Source organism: Danio rerio, chromosome 14 (assembly GCF_049306965.1).
Source record: "Danio rerio strain Tuebingen ecotype United States chromosome 14, GRCz12tu, whole genome shotgun sequence".
Lineage (NCBI taxonomy): Eukaryota > Metazoa > Chordata > Actinopteri > Cypriniformes > Danionidae > Danio > Danio rerio.
Window position 1 is genome coordinate 18834503 of NC_133189.1, and position 20753 is coordinate 18855255.

The 20753-nt window shown below is 35.3% G+C and overlaps 1 protein-coding gene across 1 annotated transcript in view; it reads right to left on the reverse strand.

The window, feature by feature from the left end:
• canx (calnexin) overlaps positions 1–16881 on the reverse strand; it is a 44183-nt gene extending 27302 nt beyond the window's left edge. Inside the window, 3 exon segments of the mRNA NM_213448.1 lie at positions 111–184; positions 672–869; positions 16852–16881. Of these exon segments, the coding sequence (NP_998613.1) occupies positions 111–184; positions 672–866 (269 nt within the window). The 5' untranslated portion in view covers positions 867–869; positions 16852–16881.
• Between the last annotated feature and the right edge of the window lie 3872 nt (positions 16882–20753).

Consider the following 20753-nt stretch of genomic DNA (forward strand, 5'->3'; position numbering starts at 1 on the left):
AATTAAAACGTAAAACAGGAATACGTTGGGAGTTTTGTTTTCATTTATTTCCCTCAAAAGATAATATTTTCTGCACACGATCTATAAAAATGATTTTACAGATGTCTTACCCCTGAAGTGTTCCTTTATCAAACGCCTCAGCGAAGTAGTGCTCTCCCATCGGCTCTGGAGCTTTATATGTCACCTTCAACAAAAGACGTTTGGGGACAACGTTAACCTAGTTACTCAAGTGCAAGACTATTTTAAATTTAACAATGGTTAACCTCACAGAACAAAATGTGCTTTAGGGAAGAATTAAAGTCCAATGGGTTCAAAACACAAGTCAGAATAAATCCTAACTGAATTTCACATTTGTAAGTGATGTGATCAATGATTGGTAGATCAAATATTTCATGTCGTTTCTTATTTAAAGACATGTCAGCTTCATGGTTTATCTTCGTAGCAAAAACTATGTAGAATAATACAAATAAAAACATTCATTAAGACTTCCACATTAACAAAAGAAATAAAACTTGCCAACAACTCTTTAGACCAATAACTTCAACCAATTACAGACCATCTCTACACGTAACATCCCAAAAGCCAATCAGAGCTTCATGTTCATCCATATTTACAAAGCAAATACTGAACTAGTATATTGTCTAGGAAAGTAAAATGTCTAACACTCTTACAGTGGGTGCTGACGGTGGGGCAGGGGCTTTTTGTTCCTCTTCTTCGATATCTTCCTCCTGCATGTCATCGATGGCATCTTCTACGTCCATCTCCATGTCATCAGCCTCCTCCTCCTGCGCTCTCACAGGTCCCATGAGGAGCAGACACAGACTCAGAGAGAGCAGCGCCACGCATAACCGCATCTTCAGCTCCATAGTCTACAAATAAAAAGGCACAATCGATTAGACGGCGGTCAGGATGTACAGACAGTTGTCGAGCAACTGATTTGTTGGTTTGTGATGTTGAGTTAGATCTCTTAGCTTTGATAATTCCACTAAATTCTTCTGAAAATACATTGGTTTTATGCAGTGCGAACATGACAAATTTAATCAGCACGGTACTCTGATAGGTTTTTAGATCTATGATGCTTACATACACGTTTAGAATTTTTTTGCACTCATTCATTTGCCCACAAGGTGGCAACACTAGTCTGTGCGGTCATCTCATTGTTAAAAAGTAATGGAGACCAAACTTAACAAAAAACAAATGAAGTATATAGCAATAGACACCCATGTCGTCAAACCACTGTGCAGGGAATTAAAATTTACCAGCACAAGTTTGAATGAGTTTAAGGACTTAAAAAGGATGTATAGTTCAAAACATTTGGAGAGAAAAAGCTGATATTTTGAGTACTTACAATCACCTATTAAATTTAGTATACTTTAAAGTAGGGATGTCAAAATTAATTGTTTCTTCAGTGCATCGCGATGCAGATGGGGACAATTCAATATCGGTTCAGTAAGAGATCATAACCGGTTATTACGTACTAACGTCATTTACCTCCTATGCGAGATGTCGCAGAATACTATGGCGAAGGAGGCAAGGGCGACTAAAACCTCTCATACTACTTAAAAGGTAGGTAATTATGCACAATTCATCTGCTTGTGAGTATGCTGAAAAGTCCTACGTTGACACTGAAGAAGGCATAGCACACTAGCCGCTATTTCACTACTAGGGAGAGATGCAGGAAAAATCCATCTCTGCCTCTCTCACACACACTTTGGACATTTGACCCACTGCATTGGCCTGTTTGGGAGGTAATTTTTCCTCTCCTCTTGGCTGTTAAAGTGATGCTTGTGGATCCAGACTCGGGCGAGCCTGAGGTGCGAGTATTCTCTAATGTTTCTATTACGGATTACCCTTGCCAACCGCGTATTATGTGCATATAGACTGTTCTTCCAGCATTACTCATCGATGAAGATCGCTTTCATTTCTAAAGCCAAGCGCAGCCCTTTCTGTTGAGCGAGTGAAGACAATGATGAATTATAGAGCGGGATAATATTTACAATTGTTTATTTGCTATAAATGCTTGTGTTGTCTTCTGTGCATGCATTGGAGTTGTGTTTGATACATACAAAAATACTTAGAGCAGATAAACTAAAGGTACAATTTATATATCTTACTGCTTGTATTAAAGGACAATATTGTATTGAAAAATAATTCATTATTGAAAAAAAAAAAAATCTAATTATGTATGAAAAGCATCGTCAATGCAGTGTGATGCACCGAGACATTTCAGCGAAGGAGAGTGTCATTGACAATTATCTTCTAATCTTATCTTATCTAAATTTGTATGTTAAGATGAAACCAAAGGCCAGCGATTTCAATAGGTTACATATTAAACATACAGATGAATTAATAGACTTCAAAATAAATGCTTTGATACACAGTCCTAAAGTAAGCCTAAATAAATGAGCACATGCATTCACCACATACAAACGCTATCTTTTCTTTTGCAGTCTACGTGAAGATATTTTTGAAATGTTGGATTTGTGTCTTCAGAAGACTTATAAAAACAGTCCAAATTAGCATGGCACTAGCAGATTTTTACCTCTGTATTTAGAGGCAGTCAACATGTTGCCTGAATTACGATGAATGATTGTGAGGTGCCTTTTTACCTCACTAAAAGAGAAGGATATTTACCCAATATCATCATTTAAAATATATTCATGTGTACAGATATTTGTTATCTGTACACAACCTTATCACAACCTTTCCAAGCCTGGAACATTACAAGGTTCTTCATGATAGTATGAACCCTGGGAAAAAGCTTTGCGCTTTTAACTTTAACATGAAAAAGTCTCTGATCTATTTCAGCTTAACATTTACTTAAATGTGGCATGGCACACTGCTATAGCCACCTTAGTAGCAAGGATGGACAATAAAACAAATCCTAAAAATCACTAACATCACTAACAGTATTGTGGCAAAATTGATGTACATTTATAGAAAATCATGTTATATTATAAATCCAAACATTAAAGAAACAATAGAATATTTTTTACATATTAGTTTAAGCCATTTTGTCCATGTGTATTACATTAAATGAATAGTTCCTCCAAAATTGAAAATTCTGTTATTTATTCACTCATTACTGAAAAATGTTTGACTTCCATTTTTTATTTAACACAACAGGAGATATTTTGAATGCTGAAAACTGGGAAACAATGACTTCAACAGTACTTGTTTCTGACGACAAATTCAATTTGTACCACTTCAGTTAAGTCAAGAAATAAGCCACTACAAAATTCATGGCACAATTATTACTGCCTCATGCCAATCATGGTTGTGACCATTTTTTTATGCCTAAATATGCTATCTTGGTAAACCATCATGACAAAAACAGGCTATGATTTACTTATGTAAAATAGTTAAAGACACCTTAAACAATGTCACATTTGCATTTAAAATGAAATACTGTAACTGCGCTAATGAAACTTGTCATAAGCATGCATAAACTCTCATTCAACCTTGTCATGACTATAAGGGCTTATGAACTCCCACTTCAAATAAAATGTGAAATTAATATCAACACTGTCCACATGTGAATCGAATAAAAAATAATTATAATATTGCATCACAAAAATGCTCTCAGTACAAAACATCAGGACTTCATCACTATTTCTGCCCACTAAAAGCAGCACAGACAATCTCCTTAAGAGCAAATGCTATTTCTCCTGCAGACACACTTCTACCATATCAGTACCCATAACACGGTGCACAGTCCTCATAGACAGCAGTGCAGGCTGATGTAAAAAGGGGCCTGTGGTTGCAGTGGACATGTTGCCATCTCAGGGTCCCCATGACTCCAGTCGCCGCGGTAATATCAGAGGCGGAGTTCTGCCGCATCAGCCCCTTTTCTTTAATAAGATTTACCCCAATGAGATCCAGTGAGATTACACGCAACCACGCACACATTTTAAAACAGGCACAAACACACACCTAAATACCCTGCACTTTACATAGAAAAGCAACTGTTTCTACATCGACTATAAGCAGCATTTCATCTGAAGCATCATTTAGCGCCAGCGAACAGACGGGGAAATAAAAACTCTAATGACCAATATTACCTCAACAGCACTCTATTATAATACCCACAAAACCTTGCTCTTTTTCTCTCTCCAGCCAGAGTATATGATTACTGTCATTCTCTTCAAGAGTGGAGTATTGGAGCGCTGTCAGTCCATTCCTCAAAGGTATCAATAAACTAAAATAAAAACCTTAAACGGGTAACACTGGTGTGTTTAAACACAGACGGTGTACCCCACAGACTGTTGTGTTAATGAGCTTAACACACTCAGGATTAGTGCGCCTGAAACAGTGGTGCCAACAGCCTCTGATAACAACACATCCCCATGGCAGCTAAAACAAAACAAAAATCACTGCAAACAAATGACTTTCACTGAGCTTTCAAACTACAGAGGAAAAACAAACTAGAAGATATGATCTTCCACCATCATTGCGTAAAGACTCCATTATCTAGGGGTAAATTATTGGAATAACATTCCATTTTTCTTGTGATGTATATCTTCTGTATTTGTTTATTAGGCAAACAAGTCTGCAACAAAATAAATTTCTATCATCACTAATGAAAAAAGCATTATTATATATATTTTGATATTTTTTGTTTTAACGGGAGAGTAAAATGACAACAAATGAGGTAAAAGAAAGAGTGAGAGGGGTGCACAATCGGAATCAGTGCTGCAAGATATAGCTAAATTTTCCAGCCCAAAAACAGTCCAAAACTCGTCCAAACACACAGAAAAAAAGCCCAGAATTAGGGCTGTCGTGGTTTGTAGTAGTAAATATATTGAGAGATAAACAATATTATTGTGATTTTAAGACAATTTTGACACTATACAGGGCTCGAAATTAACCTTTTTGCTTGGTAGCACCGGTGCTCCTAACTTTAAAAATTTAGGCGCATCAGCCAAAATTTACTCGCACCCACCAATTGAGCACCGTTACTACAAGTTTTATACAAACATATTTATTGTATTTGAAATCAACACTAAACAAACTAACAAGCAATATATATATATATATATATATATATATATATATATATATATATATATATATATATATATATATATATATATATATATATATATAAATAAATGCAAGCGTGAGGAAAATATGTCTTAACGAAATCCCGTTATCACAAGAAAATAGATTTTTATAACAGAACTGAGTAAGCAAAAGATACACGGAGCGCTCACCTGCCCTGCATGCACTGCTTAAATGAATCTGTTAACGGTATAACTCTGCTGTTCTCACAAGTGCTGTCTGATATTGCACTAATGCTTTTGACACATATTGTAGCTTATTATATGCATACATGTTAATAGCAATACCGGTTTATTTTTATAAGTAGCGATATTAGTTTACTTAATGCAAGCCCGTTCGCGATGGTGTACGTGGTGTTCAATTTGACATATAGCTGTCCCTTGCATGGCGGACAGCATCTGGCGATTATATGAAGGATTAAACAGAAGCTCTCGTGCTAGATGTGGCAAACAGTTAAGTTACCTGAAAACTCCATCCCACAGACTGTTTATAGCGGACTTGAAGCCAATGGAAGTCTTCTACTCTTGGAAAAGTGTAGATAGTGGATTAACATTTAGCACATGATCACTACTAAGACGTTTCAGTATTTATAACTTTAGATGTCATGGTTTCTAAAACAAAATCTGTCAGTGTTATCTTCATTCTCCTCTTCAGCGCTTTACAATTTGTCGCGGTAGTAGCTCTCTCTGTCATCCCAAGCCAGAAGCGCTGACTGAGTGATTGACAACTGATATTAACCAATCATTCGCGTTCAGTGCTAGAGCAGTGGGCCAATAAGAAGAGCGTGAAGGCGGGGCACGCATTACGGACTTGGATTTGTTTACTGCAGCAAGTTGACATGACAACAGTTTTAAACCATTCCCGAGCGCTGCGTTTCGCGTTGCAAGTGCAGATGCATTCTGCGCGAATGTCTCCTGAATCCACGCATGTGGTGAACATTTTACAGTAAAAACTGGTCGCACATAACAATTTTAAGCACTCGCAGAAATGCTCCCAAATATATTTTAAGGTCGCATAGATAAAATTTCGGGCGCATATGCGACCAAAATGGTCGCAATTTCGAGCCCTGCTATAATATTATCACAATGCAATAACTCTCTTCCAAAGAATACATCATACCTTAAAAATATTTTAAGAATATTTAATTAGTCATTTTAACTATTTAAAAAATAAGGCATTTTAATCAGAATGTGAAAATGGAAATCCTAAACAAATATCAATAATAAACGTTAACATATATGTCCAAGCTAAAAAGAACTAGAAAAAAAGTGTTTTCAACTGTCAGGCACACATGAAACTATAATATAGTAATTTTTAGTACATACCATAGTGTTTTTTTTAACCATACTATACTTACACCTCCAGTAGACATAGAGGCGCTGCGCAATCAGCTAAAACATAGTTAAAACAGTTTTTTTATGCAAGGACGATATATATTGCATCCCAAAAAATTGAGGACATGTACACGTGTTCCACGATAAGCCGATATATTGATTGTGACAGACCTACCCAAAATGTTAGATTAATATTTTATTTTATTTTAATTTATTTTAAATTAACCCAAGTTACTTTAACCGTCATAATTTAACCATAATCAACACCACCAGTCACAGAACCACAACATAACCGGAAACACTACCACCTCCCACCCACACATTGCACTTAATGTGAAGATTACACAGAGATATTTAAACAAAATATCTGATCTCTTTATAAAAATAAGTGTAAAATAAGAAACTCTTCAACTTGGTAAAAAAAATGTTACAAAGTGTGTGCAACGGTAAAGATAGATCAACATCTGTAAAGGGTCAATAATAATGATAGTAAACCTCGCTGCACCATTACAAACTGTGAAGTTGAATGAATATAGTACCCCCTATGCTAAAAAAAAAAAAAAATGTTCAGATGGGGAGCTAGTGGCTGGGATACACTAGAAACTAAACCAAATAGCCCTCTAACAACATCCTTACATCCTCACTGCTGCTATATTCGCTAGGGATGTCCCGATACAACATTAACTACCGATACGATATCGATATTGCAGCCTTCAGTACGAACCGATACTGATACAAATCCGATATCAGCAAAAATCATGAATACTTTACTTTTACCTATTTCGTTGAGTGGAATGAACTGCTAGATCAAATTGTGAACAAAAGTCAGCAACAGTAAGTTTAAAAAAACAACAACCAATTTTTTTAAATATTGGATGCATAAATGTGAATCATATATATATATATATATATATATATATATATATATATATATATATAAAAAAGAATTAAAGAATAAATATATTAATAAAACTTATGCAATCTGCACTCCAAAATGAAAGTACTAAGACTGCCACCTGGTGGTGCAAAGAGAAAACTTATTGATATGAACTTTTTAGATTGCTTCAGTACAATTTGTGTAAGATAATAGACATGCACAATGTGACTTTCTTTTAAAAGCAATAATACATTTATGCAGTCATGAACATATTTTGACAGTTAATATGATAGTGATTTGATGCTTCACAAAAGTTCCAGACAGCTTTACCAATATCAAAATGCTTTTGTAAACATCCAGTTATTCTTTACAGTGTTTAAAAAAAAAAACGGCTACAATAATACTACTATGGCTACTATAATAAGGAAAATCCACTCAAACTGTAAAACTAAATAAATTGTTCTTGACAGATGAAAGGGCCAAGCATGCAGCCCACAACAAGGTGTAAAGGTATTGCGTATCATATTTAACAAACGGTTTACTGCAATATTATGTAATTTTACTCGCATGGATAATTGAATATTAATCAGATGATGTCATTACGCTGCTGTGCAGTCAGCCAATCGTTGCATTGCTGATCATGATTTCGAAGATTTATAGATCTGTGCTTTACAACATACGCAGCGATCTCAGATCAGTTCATCCAGACATTTTAATCTGATTCATCAACTGGTAGGAACCTACTAGAGGTTGAGTGTCCAAATATTCAACTTCACACATAGCTTCTTGATGAATTTTTGATTCAATTTCGAGCTGAAAAATCTTTCACATGGGGGAGCAGAAATAAGGAGTTTTTGGTCCTTTTCTCCACAGCACATAAAATAATGGTACTTAAGAATAATTTTATCAAAATTTATTTTACTTGAATAATATACAGCACAGATTCCACCCTGTGTCCCACATGGGAAAAGTATGACAACGTAAATAAAGACAGAACTGTAAACTCATGTGCAAATCTGACAACGTTTTAGAGCACTTTATCTTTCTGGGCTTTCTTTCTGGACTTTTTTGTCCGGAGTATTTTCAGCGGTTATCGTGTTGATGAGCGCAGGGGATTCTGTGAGTTGGAGTTCGCCCAGCGGTAGTCTCCCATATAGGAAACCCCGCTGGCAATCAGCACAAACTACAGGAAGTGATCGACAGCAAAGACAACCCCACTGGCAATCACAACATTAAGAGCGCATCGGACTGCTTACATCAGGGATTTTTAACACAGTCTGATATAGTTTTTTGGACTGATATCAGACTGATTTCCGATATCAATATCAGATCGGGACATTCCTAATTTTCACATGTGTTGACAAAGAGAAACCATTGCTGCAATTCCGATGCAAGTTTATGGAGAAAAGTAAAAAGCACTGCATTTTTTGGGTGCAACGTGTTTTTCTGAGGTAATTAGTCTGCCATCATTACTGAAATGTGAATATTCCATACAAAGAGTGAAACAGATTAGTTATACTTAAATGAATCGCAGTGTCCTCGCGTCGTGGAAGTCACGTGCCTCTATTGGAAATGACAAACTTACTTCCTAAGCTTATTGGCATTCCTTAATTTGAAACAGTATTTTATGTCACAATTACAGTGTTGTTATAAGTAATCCTGTATACCACATGTGTGATTTATAAACAATTAAATCAGCTCTATATGTTTTTAGTTACACATTTACATGAACAGTATGTATTGTGCACAAATATTAAACATCTTTAGATATCTTCGATATGTGCACTGTCTTTCACTGTGTAAAAAATCCTACATTCTTTCTTTTGTTTTGACTAAACTTGTTTTTACAAAATATTAAACAAGGAGATGAAAATGAATAGACTATAGATATGACAAGTAACAAAATTATTTCAGAGTACTGTGATGAAATGCTGGTTAAACATATAAATGTAAACAGTCATTATAACAGACCAGAACACAGAGCTAAATGTGTTATAAAGTAAATGTAAAGAAGTAATAAATGTAAATGTGCCGTCATGTAATAAATACTGAACTTATAATCAGTGAATATGAGGTAGTTTCAATTTCAAAATGCGGTAAAAATGTCCCATTTAGGCATTTTAAATTCTTTTGAACACATTCAGTTGCTGCTTGTCAATTTGACAAGGCTTCTATGTTCGTTCTTGCTGTCAATTGCAAAAAAAAAATGATGGATAAAAGGTTTCTGATAAACCGCTGTGACAGCTGCAGGTGCTGTATAATGTGCATGCACACGAGGGGGGGGGGGGGGTTGGGGGGTATGGGGTAGTTAGATTTCGATAAAACACCGGCACTGCATGTTCCTCCATGTTGCGTCAGTGATGGGTCGTTCTTGAACACCAAGTTAATTTTGAACAAATCTTTTGTATGACTCATTCATTTGCGCATGCACACATTTGTGCAAGTGGAGCTTGCGTGCCACCTTGGAGTGGTCTGTTTCGCGCAGAATGCGCAAGTGTGGCCTTAAACTATATCGATATGAGAGATATTGGGTAATACTGCATCGCGTTGTGGAATCATATCGATAAATCCCTAGAACTCGATATACCACCCAGCCCTAGTCTGTATCTATCCTTTTTTTATTTTTAGTAATTCCAGACATTCAGTAATTTGGAATAAACTGTAGCTATCATCAAAACTCACAAAAGTGAAGTGTTTCTCACATGCAACATGTGAACAACCCGAACAGCTTACTCTTCAAAGTGAGAATGACACATCGGCCAAAAGAGTGTCCTGTACCAAACTGTACTGCATTACACTGAACTGAACTACACCACTCAGTGGAAAAGAGACATAATTTTTCAGGAACTAATAAGTTCAGGCAAATGCAGAGTAGGACAGGGTAGGATATGGTAAAAATGCAATCTTAGGTGCCATTTTCCATATTGAACTATAAAAATATACATTTCTATATCAGTTGTTAATGTTTCCAGATTTAAAAGAGGGTCCATTAAATGGCATAACATTTTCACCCGATAAATTTTTGGTAGCCAAAAATTCGGGATATCTCTTTATAAACATACTTTTAGATTCCTATTGTTGCACATTTCTGCTGTGTGATTGGCTCGTAGATTAATCACTGAGTAAAAAACTCCAGAGCAATTCATTGTTATTGACAAAAAATTATCGCAATTCGATATAATATCATTTATCAGCCCAACCCTATTGTAGAGGCTATCAACTACATTTAATATAATGCACAAATATTTATAGAAAGGCTCATTTTTTTCCTGAGTCTATGCCATTTCTCTTCAGAAGTTAAAGGCAAAAAAACTGACATCTTTGAACTCATTTAATTAAGACTAGATTAAAGTCATCTTCCGTAGTTTGTTGTTTTTGCAGTGTTCCTTTCTTTCCTTATAGACTGTGAGTCAAATTAGATCAGTGTTGCCACCATGTGGAGGATATTTAGAGCATGTGTAAGCAGCACATAAGCGTTAAAGCCGAAGCATGCTTTTGGCGTAAGAGCAGGACACTCAAGTTGAGGATCCCAGAGGCTACACAGTGTATGTATTGTTAAGGGGTTGAGGTGGGGGTCACAAAATACACTCTTGACCCATCTGTTGCTCAGTGAACTAATGATCATCTGTGGGGGTAGAGTGAATTCAGTCCTCCATCATCAGCACTATAAAGCTAATCTGATTCAGAGTGAACAGAGCTAACTAAACAGACATGTCAGCAAAATTAAACAAGTACAGAGTCATCAAAGGTTACACTGTAAAAAAAAACATTAAGTTGACTTAAAGCGAGTAAATCTTTTCATTTTAAAGTGATTCTGACTCAAGTAGACTCGTTGACTTACAGATAATTAGTTAATGAACTGTGCATAAATATAATGAACTGTGCATAAACATAAACATTAACTCAACTTAATAGTTCCAAGTTACAATGCGTTTACTAATTTAAATAGGTTTATTCACTTTTCTTTTTTGAAGTCCAGTGTATGCTAAATCAAAATTTAGGAAAGCAACTGGACCATTTATTGTATGAGACTCAACGTCTAAAATGAAATTGATTAAGACAATTAAAGATGATAGTGATTAAAAGATAGATGATTAAAAACTAAGTCATTGAGGAAGTGATTGAATTGAAGTCTCTTGGCAGAAATCTACAAATTAATTTAAAATTTGATAGTCAAGTTAAAAATATGTGTAAGATGGTCAAGCCAAGACTAAACCGTTTTTGTTTTATTAGAAGTATTATAACATATCAAACTGCAAAATAATACACACATTGATATTCTCTCACTTGTCATTGTATTACATCATGGTCACAAGCCACATTGAAGCCTATTGACTCGATATATATAAACAAGCAATCCAAATTATGAACTTAAAGCCTATTCGATCATTGCGATGACATCATTGTAAAGTTGTATGTAAACATGATCTTCTTAGCTTTGATAGTTTAATTAAATTTAATTACCCTTAATTGGTTTATAAATGTTTAAATAATTATGTTCCAATGGTGTTTTCAGATCTCATCAGTAGGCATCAGAACACGAGCATCTGCTGATGGTGACTGTCTAGTGCCAAAGTGTAAAGTCTGGTTTATACTTGACGCGCCCGCTAGTTCGTTTGAGTGCACACGGCGAATGTTACATCATCGCGGTGTTTGCGGAGGTTAGCTTTGTGTGCACGCGACAAGATTTCGGCTGACCAAGGCACACAAAATTGAGACTTGGCCGAACAGTTCGCACGGAGCTGCATTTCATTCGAGTTGAATATGAATCACTTTGAAGAGATTTTGTTTGGAACAAGTATGTATAAACAGACTACTTTATGATCCGTCCATGCGTGATCATAGGGATAACCAGATGACCAATAAGTAACAAATTATATCTTTGATAACTGGAAAAGATTATTTGAACCTATCAGTTTATAATATACTGATGCCCTCTTTTTCTAGGCTTTATTGGTGATGATGGCCTATTCATTCCATAATAAAAAACATTTGTAGAGCAACCCATGTTCTTTTGTCATTAATATTTTAATAAACTTTACAAGGCAGAGATATGAACAAAAGCAAACGATGCAACAGTTTAATTTGAAAAAATCTTGAATGGTTAAAAAAATCTTTATAATAATTAAAATAATTTATAAAAATAATTAGTTTAAAAATCTTGAATAATATTAATGATAGGACCTAGTTTTTGAAATTTCCTACTTCTGTTTATACGTCTGATCCAGTCGTTGTAAAGAATATTACAAAGGCAAATGTGTCAAACATAGAAGCTTCAGACCTCTTTTGGTCAATCTGTTTTTTTCTGTTAGGGAACCAAATTGTGGAAAAATTTACCCATTAGCCTAAAATTAGAAAGTAATAAAAATTATAAATGTTTTTAGTAGTGTTCTTAAAAAGTGGTTAAAAACAAAACAGCAGTGTTTGCACAAATAGTCTACTATTAATTTGTTTATGCTGCTTTTCCTTTTACCTTACCGTAATTTTATGTAAAGAATTATAATGAGTAATTGTGTACATCTATTTTATTTTCATTGTCAAACCTCCATGGACAGGTGTTGAGAATTAGCAAGTCTGCTAAAACACTTAAACAAACGCATTTGGTTGGCCAGTGTAATTGTGATATCCATGTCAAATAAATAAATAAAAATAATAAAAATAAATAAACTCTCTGTTGTTGAAAGATAAGATGTTAGTAACTTTTACTTCAAAAGACAGAAAGAAATAATTTTGCTGTACACTAAATTAAGCTATTTAACATTGTCCTTCATTTGGTTTTTCCTTGGAAAACAGCATTAAAAAATCTAAATTGAATTCCAAATGGAATTTGGCTTTGAACTCTGAACTGAGAAGTTTGAATAAACTTACACAAATTTCACTTAAACAAAACCCCCATTAATTAAAACAAATATGCAGAAATTGGCAAGCCCTACGCTGACTTTTTTTGAAAGAGGAAAATTGGAAGTAACACTTGTGTTAACTGCCTAATAACAGCCGATTAATTAGACTAAAATAGCAGCGAGGCCATTACTACAGGGCAGACTCATTACTTCAATGAAGCATCATTAAGACTGAAAGAGGAAGACATTCGACATGGCAGTGTAACTGACAGCGAGCTGCTTCAAATCCAGTTTGGGCAGAGATCTGCGCTGCTGATTAAATACGACTGATCCATTAGACCTGCCAAAGCACATGTTGATGAAACCCACAGGCCAGCTGAAGGCTCATATCAATAGTTCTGATCAGCCAGTCTTCTACGTTCAAACAGGATTGTATAATGACTAATGAACTGTATTCCTATAGAGATTTCATGTCTCTTTCACATGTAAATTCTCATTGCAGTAGTAAAATGTTTGTAATTTTTCATGACATGGAAGTATAAAATGTTAACAGCATCTAATGCAAAAAAAAATGCATTAACCAGACAATATTTTACGGTGAATACATTTACAATCAATATATAATTTTAACTGAATAATTTGATGGTGGTTCAGACTTGTATGCATTAATTCAGGCACATGCACACATAGGGCTCAACCTGTGCAGTGCACATGCCCTTTTTACTTTTTAGTCTTGGATAGAAAGTGCCCTTCCAAAACGATCAAAAGTGCCCCCGCGACACAACCCCCCCCCCCCCCCCCCCCCCCCCCCGTTCCCCCCCCCCCCCCCCCCCCACATAACATCACATAAAATTTAGCACAACTGATCAATATTATGATTTTAACTTGAGCCAAAATCAATATCCAATCAATAACTGATACAGTCTCTAAGAAATAAGAGAATTTGTTTTGTTATACTTTATTTGGACTGCACTTCAAGTAATATTTCTTAGCTTCTGCTTCCAATGAATGTTGTTTTACCAACAGAAACATTTAAAAAGTATATTTCTTATTAACATTTTATACTCTTTCACCAACATAGATATTTTTCGTTTTTTTTGTACTATTTGCATAATAATTTTTCAAATTCAATAAATGCATTTAAAATAAAACACACTTAATGTGTTTCCACACATACATAAATAAAATATAAATATTTCAAATAATGCACAATATCAAGCTCTCTATATTTTAACACAACAATATCAATTATAAAAAAGAAAGAAAAGATATCTGCTGCTGTGTATAAAAGAAAGTTCATAAATTAAAAACGCCAACAATAAATGCTTTACTACAACACTTTGTAACAAATGCATTTATTTCAGTATTGTTACTGAAACTTGATAATCATACTGTCATTTATTCTCTAATGTTTTTAATTTATTCTCTAATTCTCTAAAACTATATTTGTTGCTCATACAACACAAAGTACAAGTTAAAACTTTGCTCACAGCATGCACTCATTATATCAGACTTATAATTGTGTGGTTAAGCCACATGTGGTGGTCCCAGCATGACCCAACCGGGGGTTCAAATCAGCACTCAATAGTAAACGCATACTCTTCCAGAACACATGGTTAAGCCTCTTTACACTCGACTGCCACAGTCCTGGGCTTGTTGAGATGATGGGGGAAGGTACCAAGAGACCATCTACACACACAATCTTCCCAAAGTGCAGCGGAGAAGTGTGACTCAATGCCCCGGGCAGGATACAGGCCATAAATGTGAACAGATAACTCTCTGATAATTCACTTTACAACCTTTTTTTGGATATCAGTAAAGTTGTTTGAATAACAGTTAAGGACAAGTTACACAATTAGACAATAAAGAGTAAAGTTGGTTTTTTATTAGGAAATTCAGACATTCGCATTGATAACAATTTCAGAAAAGTATTCTTTGTAAATTCTAAATAGGGAAACCATATAAGCAAAGTACAGCGTTGTTCACAGTCAATTAGATAGTGTTAATGTTGTTTGTAAGTCATACTTGCATGCTAATTCCGATCGAATATTTAAAGTGACATGGTAAACAATATAGAGACTTCTAAATGAACGAATGTGTAAATTTAAAACCAACGCTACCTCTATATTTAGACAAGAGTTACTACTGCTCTGTAAAACCTCAAAAGTTAAAGCAACTCAAACCATTTGAGGAAACCGATTGCAACAAACCATTTAATTCTAATGAGTACTGTGAACTTAATCCATTTAAGTAAATGAAGCAATTTGAGCACAGTAAAACCCAATAAATGAAGAGTACTTAAATCAACTGAGTACTGTTAAACACAATAAGTTAAGGCAACCCAAACTGTTTGAGGAAACTGGTTGCTACAAACCCTTTGAGTTAAAAACTAATCTAAACGAGTACTGGGAACTTACTCCATACACATCGAAGTAATTAGGTATTTAATTAACTTATTACCTTCAACACAAAGTTAAAAAGTTTTCAAATGAGTAGAATTAGCTTTCAGTAAATTTTGAGTTAACTACACTCAAATCATTTGATAAAGTTGACTGTTGGGTTTTACATTGTGAGAATGTGAGCTTTTGGTTAAATATAAAGGTCAAAGTTTCTGAGAACATGTAGTTACATGTTAACAAACAACATGGGAGGATTGCTGATAGAATTTTTCAGCCTTTCTGTTCCTTTAATACAAGGAAATAGAACGATTTGTAAAAATTTGACATTTTCTCATCCTTTATTTTTTACCATCCTATCTGAGGTAACTTACTCTCTTATGTTAGCCACACACACGAAAGAGGATGTTTTTAAGAAACCTGTCACCATTGATTTATGCAAGTGAATAGTGACAGGTTTCCAGCTTTCTTCAAAATAACTTCGTAAGTTCACTCAAAATGAAAATTCTCTCTTTTAAGTCATATTAATCTTTAATTTCCTCAAACCCTTATCCACGTTTCTACTCGCACAAATGTCAGAGTATTTCACTCGTGACCTCTACCTTTTTCTTAAAGGGCGGAAATGACGGTTAAACTTCTGACTTTTCCGCATTTTATCCCCCACACAGCCTCGCTATTCCAGAAACATCCACGAATTAACTCAAACTGAAAGCAAAAGATTCTCCTCGGTGATATTCAATCGGCCCGTGTCAAACAAACCTGCTGTAAAGAGCTATGTGCGCTGTCAGTATTTAATAACAGAAACATCTACAAATTCGTGAACATAACTTTAGATAACGTTATACATACTTCTTTATAGACACGCGAATTACGTAAAGGTGAATTCAGTCCCACGTATATGTAAATGATGGTTTAAACTAAAGTGCTGCTGTAGATTTAAATCAAGAGCAAATGAATGAGCGCATGTTTAACTAACTTCATTCAAGGGATTCGTAAACCTCTCAGCAGCTCTTCCCACCCCCAACATTAGGCAAGACCACACGAACCGCAGCTTTCATCTCACTCCGCAGACTATGCAAATCAAACGAGACCTAAAATACGAAGCAGGTGACTTTTGGTTTTATGACTGAATTTACTGACATGACACCTGTATCGGTTAGCTTAGCTCTAGGAGCTAGCTGACCAACTAGCCTTTCGGTCTACGCACATATTCTGAATTTAACACTCCGGTTGATTCATATGTTTTAAAATCCTTGCAATAACGCGTCGGTTAATAGTATTGCACATAAACAAACGCGATTGAGTTGTAGTAAAGCTTATATTTGCGGGTTTAGCGTACTCACCCGTGCTTACTGATGCTGCACTCCGCCTGCGACTACAAGCGCATCACGTGTGGCTATGGACGATCAATCCAGATCCGCAGGCGCCGCCTCTCGGTGTATTTGATTGGGTACTGTATTGATAGTGGACGCGCCTTTTAGAGATTGCGCGATGGTGATTGTCCAGATTCTCTGTCTGTCACAAACAGTAGTGTCCGCCTCCAACCTGCACCTCGTGGACACCGTTGATTGGCCGTCAAGGACACGGAAATAGACTCTTATTGGAGACATCACAGTAGAAGCGAAAGATGACGGATTTTCGTTTAAGAACACATCATGCACAGATTTACTTTGCTTTATTTTCAAGAGCTGTCATATTAATATAAATATTATTTAATGAATATGCGTATTATTGTTTCATGCACCAAAAGCTTTTATAGCATCTTTATATGAAGAGTTCAGATGCAAAAACCTCTTAATACCATATGAAAATTTCACATAAATTAGCATTTTTCTCAGCCTCCAATGTTTGTCACTTTAAAGGCAAGGAGAAGAACTTATTCGTCACTATAAAAGTAACATTTCTGTACCTACACACAGGAGCAAGAGCGTAGATTTGCTCTTGACATTGGTGTGACATACAGAGAGCATGCTTAAAACTGCACAAATTCTTTTTTCGTAATGTTAAAACATAAATAAAGGCTTTAAGTCTTTTAAGACTTAATAATACAAATAACAATTATTTAAGCATGTCCCATGCAGCAAAATCATTGATGTAAAGAAACATTAAAAATCATCAAATTACTGTAATTGAGTACTTTTTCTTGACAAATGTAATTTACTAAGTTGTTTTATAAAAGTGTACTTTCAATTTCCCTTGAGTACATTTTTAGTGCTGTATCAGTACTTTTACTCCACTGTTTTATTATTACTTAATAATAAAGCATCCAACGCTTTTTAATGCGCTCACCTAACCCCACCCCTAACCCTACCCATAACAGTGATGTCACTCCATTGAGTGCATTGTGTCTGACATTGCATCGCTGAGTGATGCAATCTCAGCTTGCATCATAAAGCCTGCATCCAGATACTATTGTGTCTATGGGGATTAGAAAAATCAGTCCTGTAATTCCTGTCCAATCAAATCACTCAAAGGTAATCTTAATGAACAACCTCAAGACAGGAGCGATTTATAATTGCAGCAAACTGTTTGGAAGCATTAAAAGTGTTCCAGAAGATGTCCAAAATCTTTACACACACTGACCCACAGACTGTTTAGATGCATGTCACTGATGAGAAGATGACGGATGTTTACTGTATGATGATCAAAATGGCCTTAAACACCCAGCAGGCACAAGACATCAACATGACATTAGATTGACGTTGTACCCTAACGTCATAGGGATGTTGCATTTTGTTTGGAAAGGAAAATTATGTTGACATCAGAATTCAACGTCAGGCCAACGTCCAACCTAAAACCAACCAAATGTCATTGTCTAATGAAGTTACAGCTTGACTTTGCGTGGACGTTACCACTATGAGGCACTATGCACTATGACGTAATGTCTATCAGATGTTGGAATATTAGTTGCCATACCTGATGAATAAATGTCAGTATTTGATGTCAATGTGATGTTGGTTTAAGATGTTGGCTCGACATTAGATTTTGGTCACTTTCTAACAACCTAAAATCGACCAAATATCAATGTCATTTGCCATAATTAATGGACATCCAAATAAAGTTGTCTTTAGACATTGAATTTTGGTCACCTGACATCACAACCTAAATCTAACCTAACATTAAGGTCTTATGATGTTGTGTGCCTTCTGGATAATTAAAAGATGCACTACAGAATGTTACGTTTACATACACATGCACATATTACATGTAAATGCATCAGCTTTTACCAGCATAATACTCAGTACTCTTGAGTACTTTTGAAAGGTCAATTTGAGTAATATTTACCAATATTTACTTTTACTCGCACTACATTTTTGACAAGTAATGGTACTTTTACTTGAGTATGATTTTTCAGTACTCTTTCCACCACTGAGCAATAGTCAATGTGACACAAAGAGGCATGTGGCACAAATGAACCATTTTATTTTATTGTTTTACATAGTAATTTAAGCCAAAATCTAAACTGAATTCCAATTAACTGCATAGCCCTGGTCAATAATATGGTGGTCTAGTGCACTTGACTTTAAGTGACTTACACTTTTCTTTGAAAAGTAGCTCCTTATGTCCTAGAGGAGGACTGGAAAATGTCCTTTTTTTGGTGCTTCTCACATACAAACATGACTACAACTATCAGTCACTTGACAATTGAAAAAGGCCCAGTCAAACACACTGTCCTTTTGTTTTTTGGGGTGCCGGAGGACCCAAGAAGGGTACATAATTTAAACCTTTCTTCACATCCCGGTTACTAAGGATTGATGGAGCATTATTTTATATTAAAGGTGATTAAATTATTGGTGGGGACATTTTAGTAATTGGTAGATATTGGTGGGGACATGTCCCCTCCGTCCATGCCAATTCTACGCCCTTGCACAGGAGTCTGAGAAAAATGCTAATGTGCTATATGCACATGGACTTTTAATTTTTAGCCAGGCAACCCAAGCGCTTCCAGTGAACTGTCTTTCAATGACAAAATTGTCACATTCAAGATCTGGTTTCTTTAAAAATCTGCGTTCTTCACTGACTGTTAGATATATGATATGAAGAGGGTCTCTGTTCGAACAATAAGCACTGCATTAAAGTCTTACATCTCGTTTAACGCTTGAACAACTAAATGAATGCTGGTCTATTTAACTGAATGTATTGTAATTACATCACAAAATCGGTGCTGTAAAAGCAACCTTGTAAAATTGAAAATAGTCACATTAAGCTTTCATCGGAAGTTTATCATTGGCTATAAAACTCTAGCTGTGCATGAAACCCATTTTAGAGGGGATTATAAAGCATTTAGAGATTTGTCTAAATCTCATTGAAAAATATTAAATACAAATAAAAAAATAAATAAAAAAAATTGTTGAGATTTTGCTGGTATATTTTATTAATTTTTTTTGCAATAATTTGCTTGAATTTAATTGTCTTAGTATCATCTGTCAGTTTCTTTTCAAAATATGTCTGATAATATCTTTTTTTCTGGAAAAAGTCTTATTTCTTTTATTTCATTAAAATTTTTTAAAAAACATTTTACGGTCAACATTATTAGCTCCTTTAAGCTATATATATATATATAGTCTACAAAACAAACCTGCCTAGTTAACCTAATTAACCTAGTTAAGCTTGTAAATGTCACTTTAAGCTGTATAGAAGTGTTATTAGTAATTAGTAATTAGTAATAAGTTATTAAACTATTATGTTTAGAAATGTGTTGAAAAAAAATCTTCTCTCCTAACTGTATAAATAAATATATACACACTCACACACACACACACACACACACACACACACACACACACACACACACACACACACACACACACACACACACACACACACACACACACACACACACACACACACACACACACAATGGGGATCACCACTGTCTGCTATATGGAGATATATTTCATTATTCATTCATTCACTCATTTTCTTTTCTTTTTATTCTTTTTTTTTAATCTAGGGTCACCACAGCAGAATGAACCATCAACTTATCCAGCACATGTTTATGCAGCTGCAACCCATCACTGGAAAACATCCACGCACACTCATTCACACACATACACTACAGACAATTTAGTTCACCCATTTCCCCCTGTACCGCATGTCTTTGGACAGTGGGGAAAACCGCAGCACCCGGACACCCTCGCAAACATGGGGAGAACATGCAAACTCCACACAGAAATGTCAACTGACCCAGCCGGGGCTTGAACTAGCAACCTTCTTGCTGTGAGGCAATTGTGCTACTCACTGC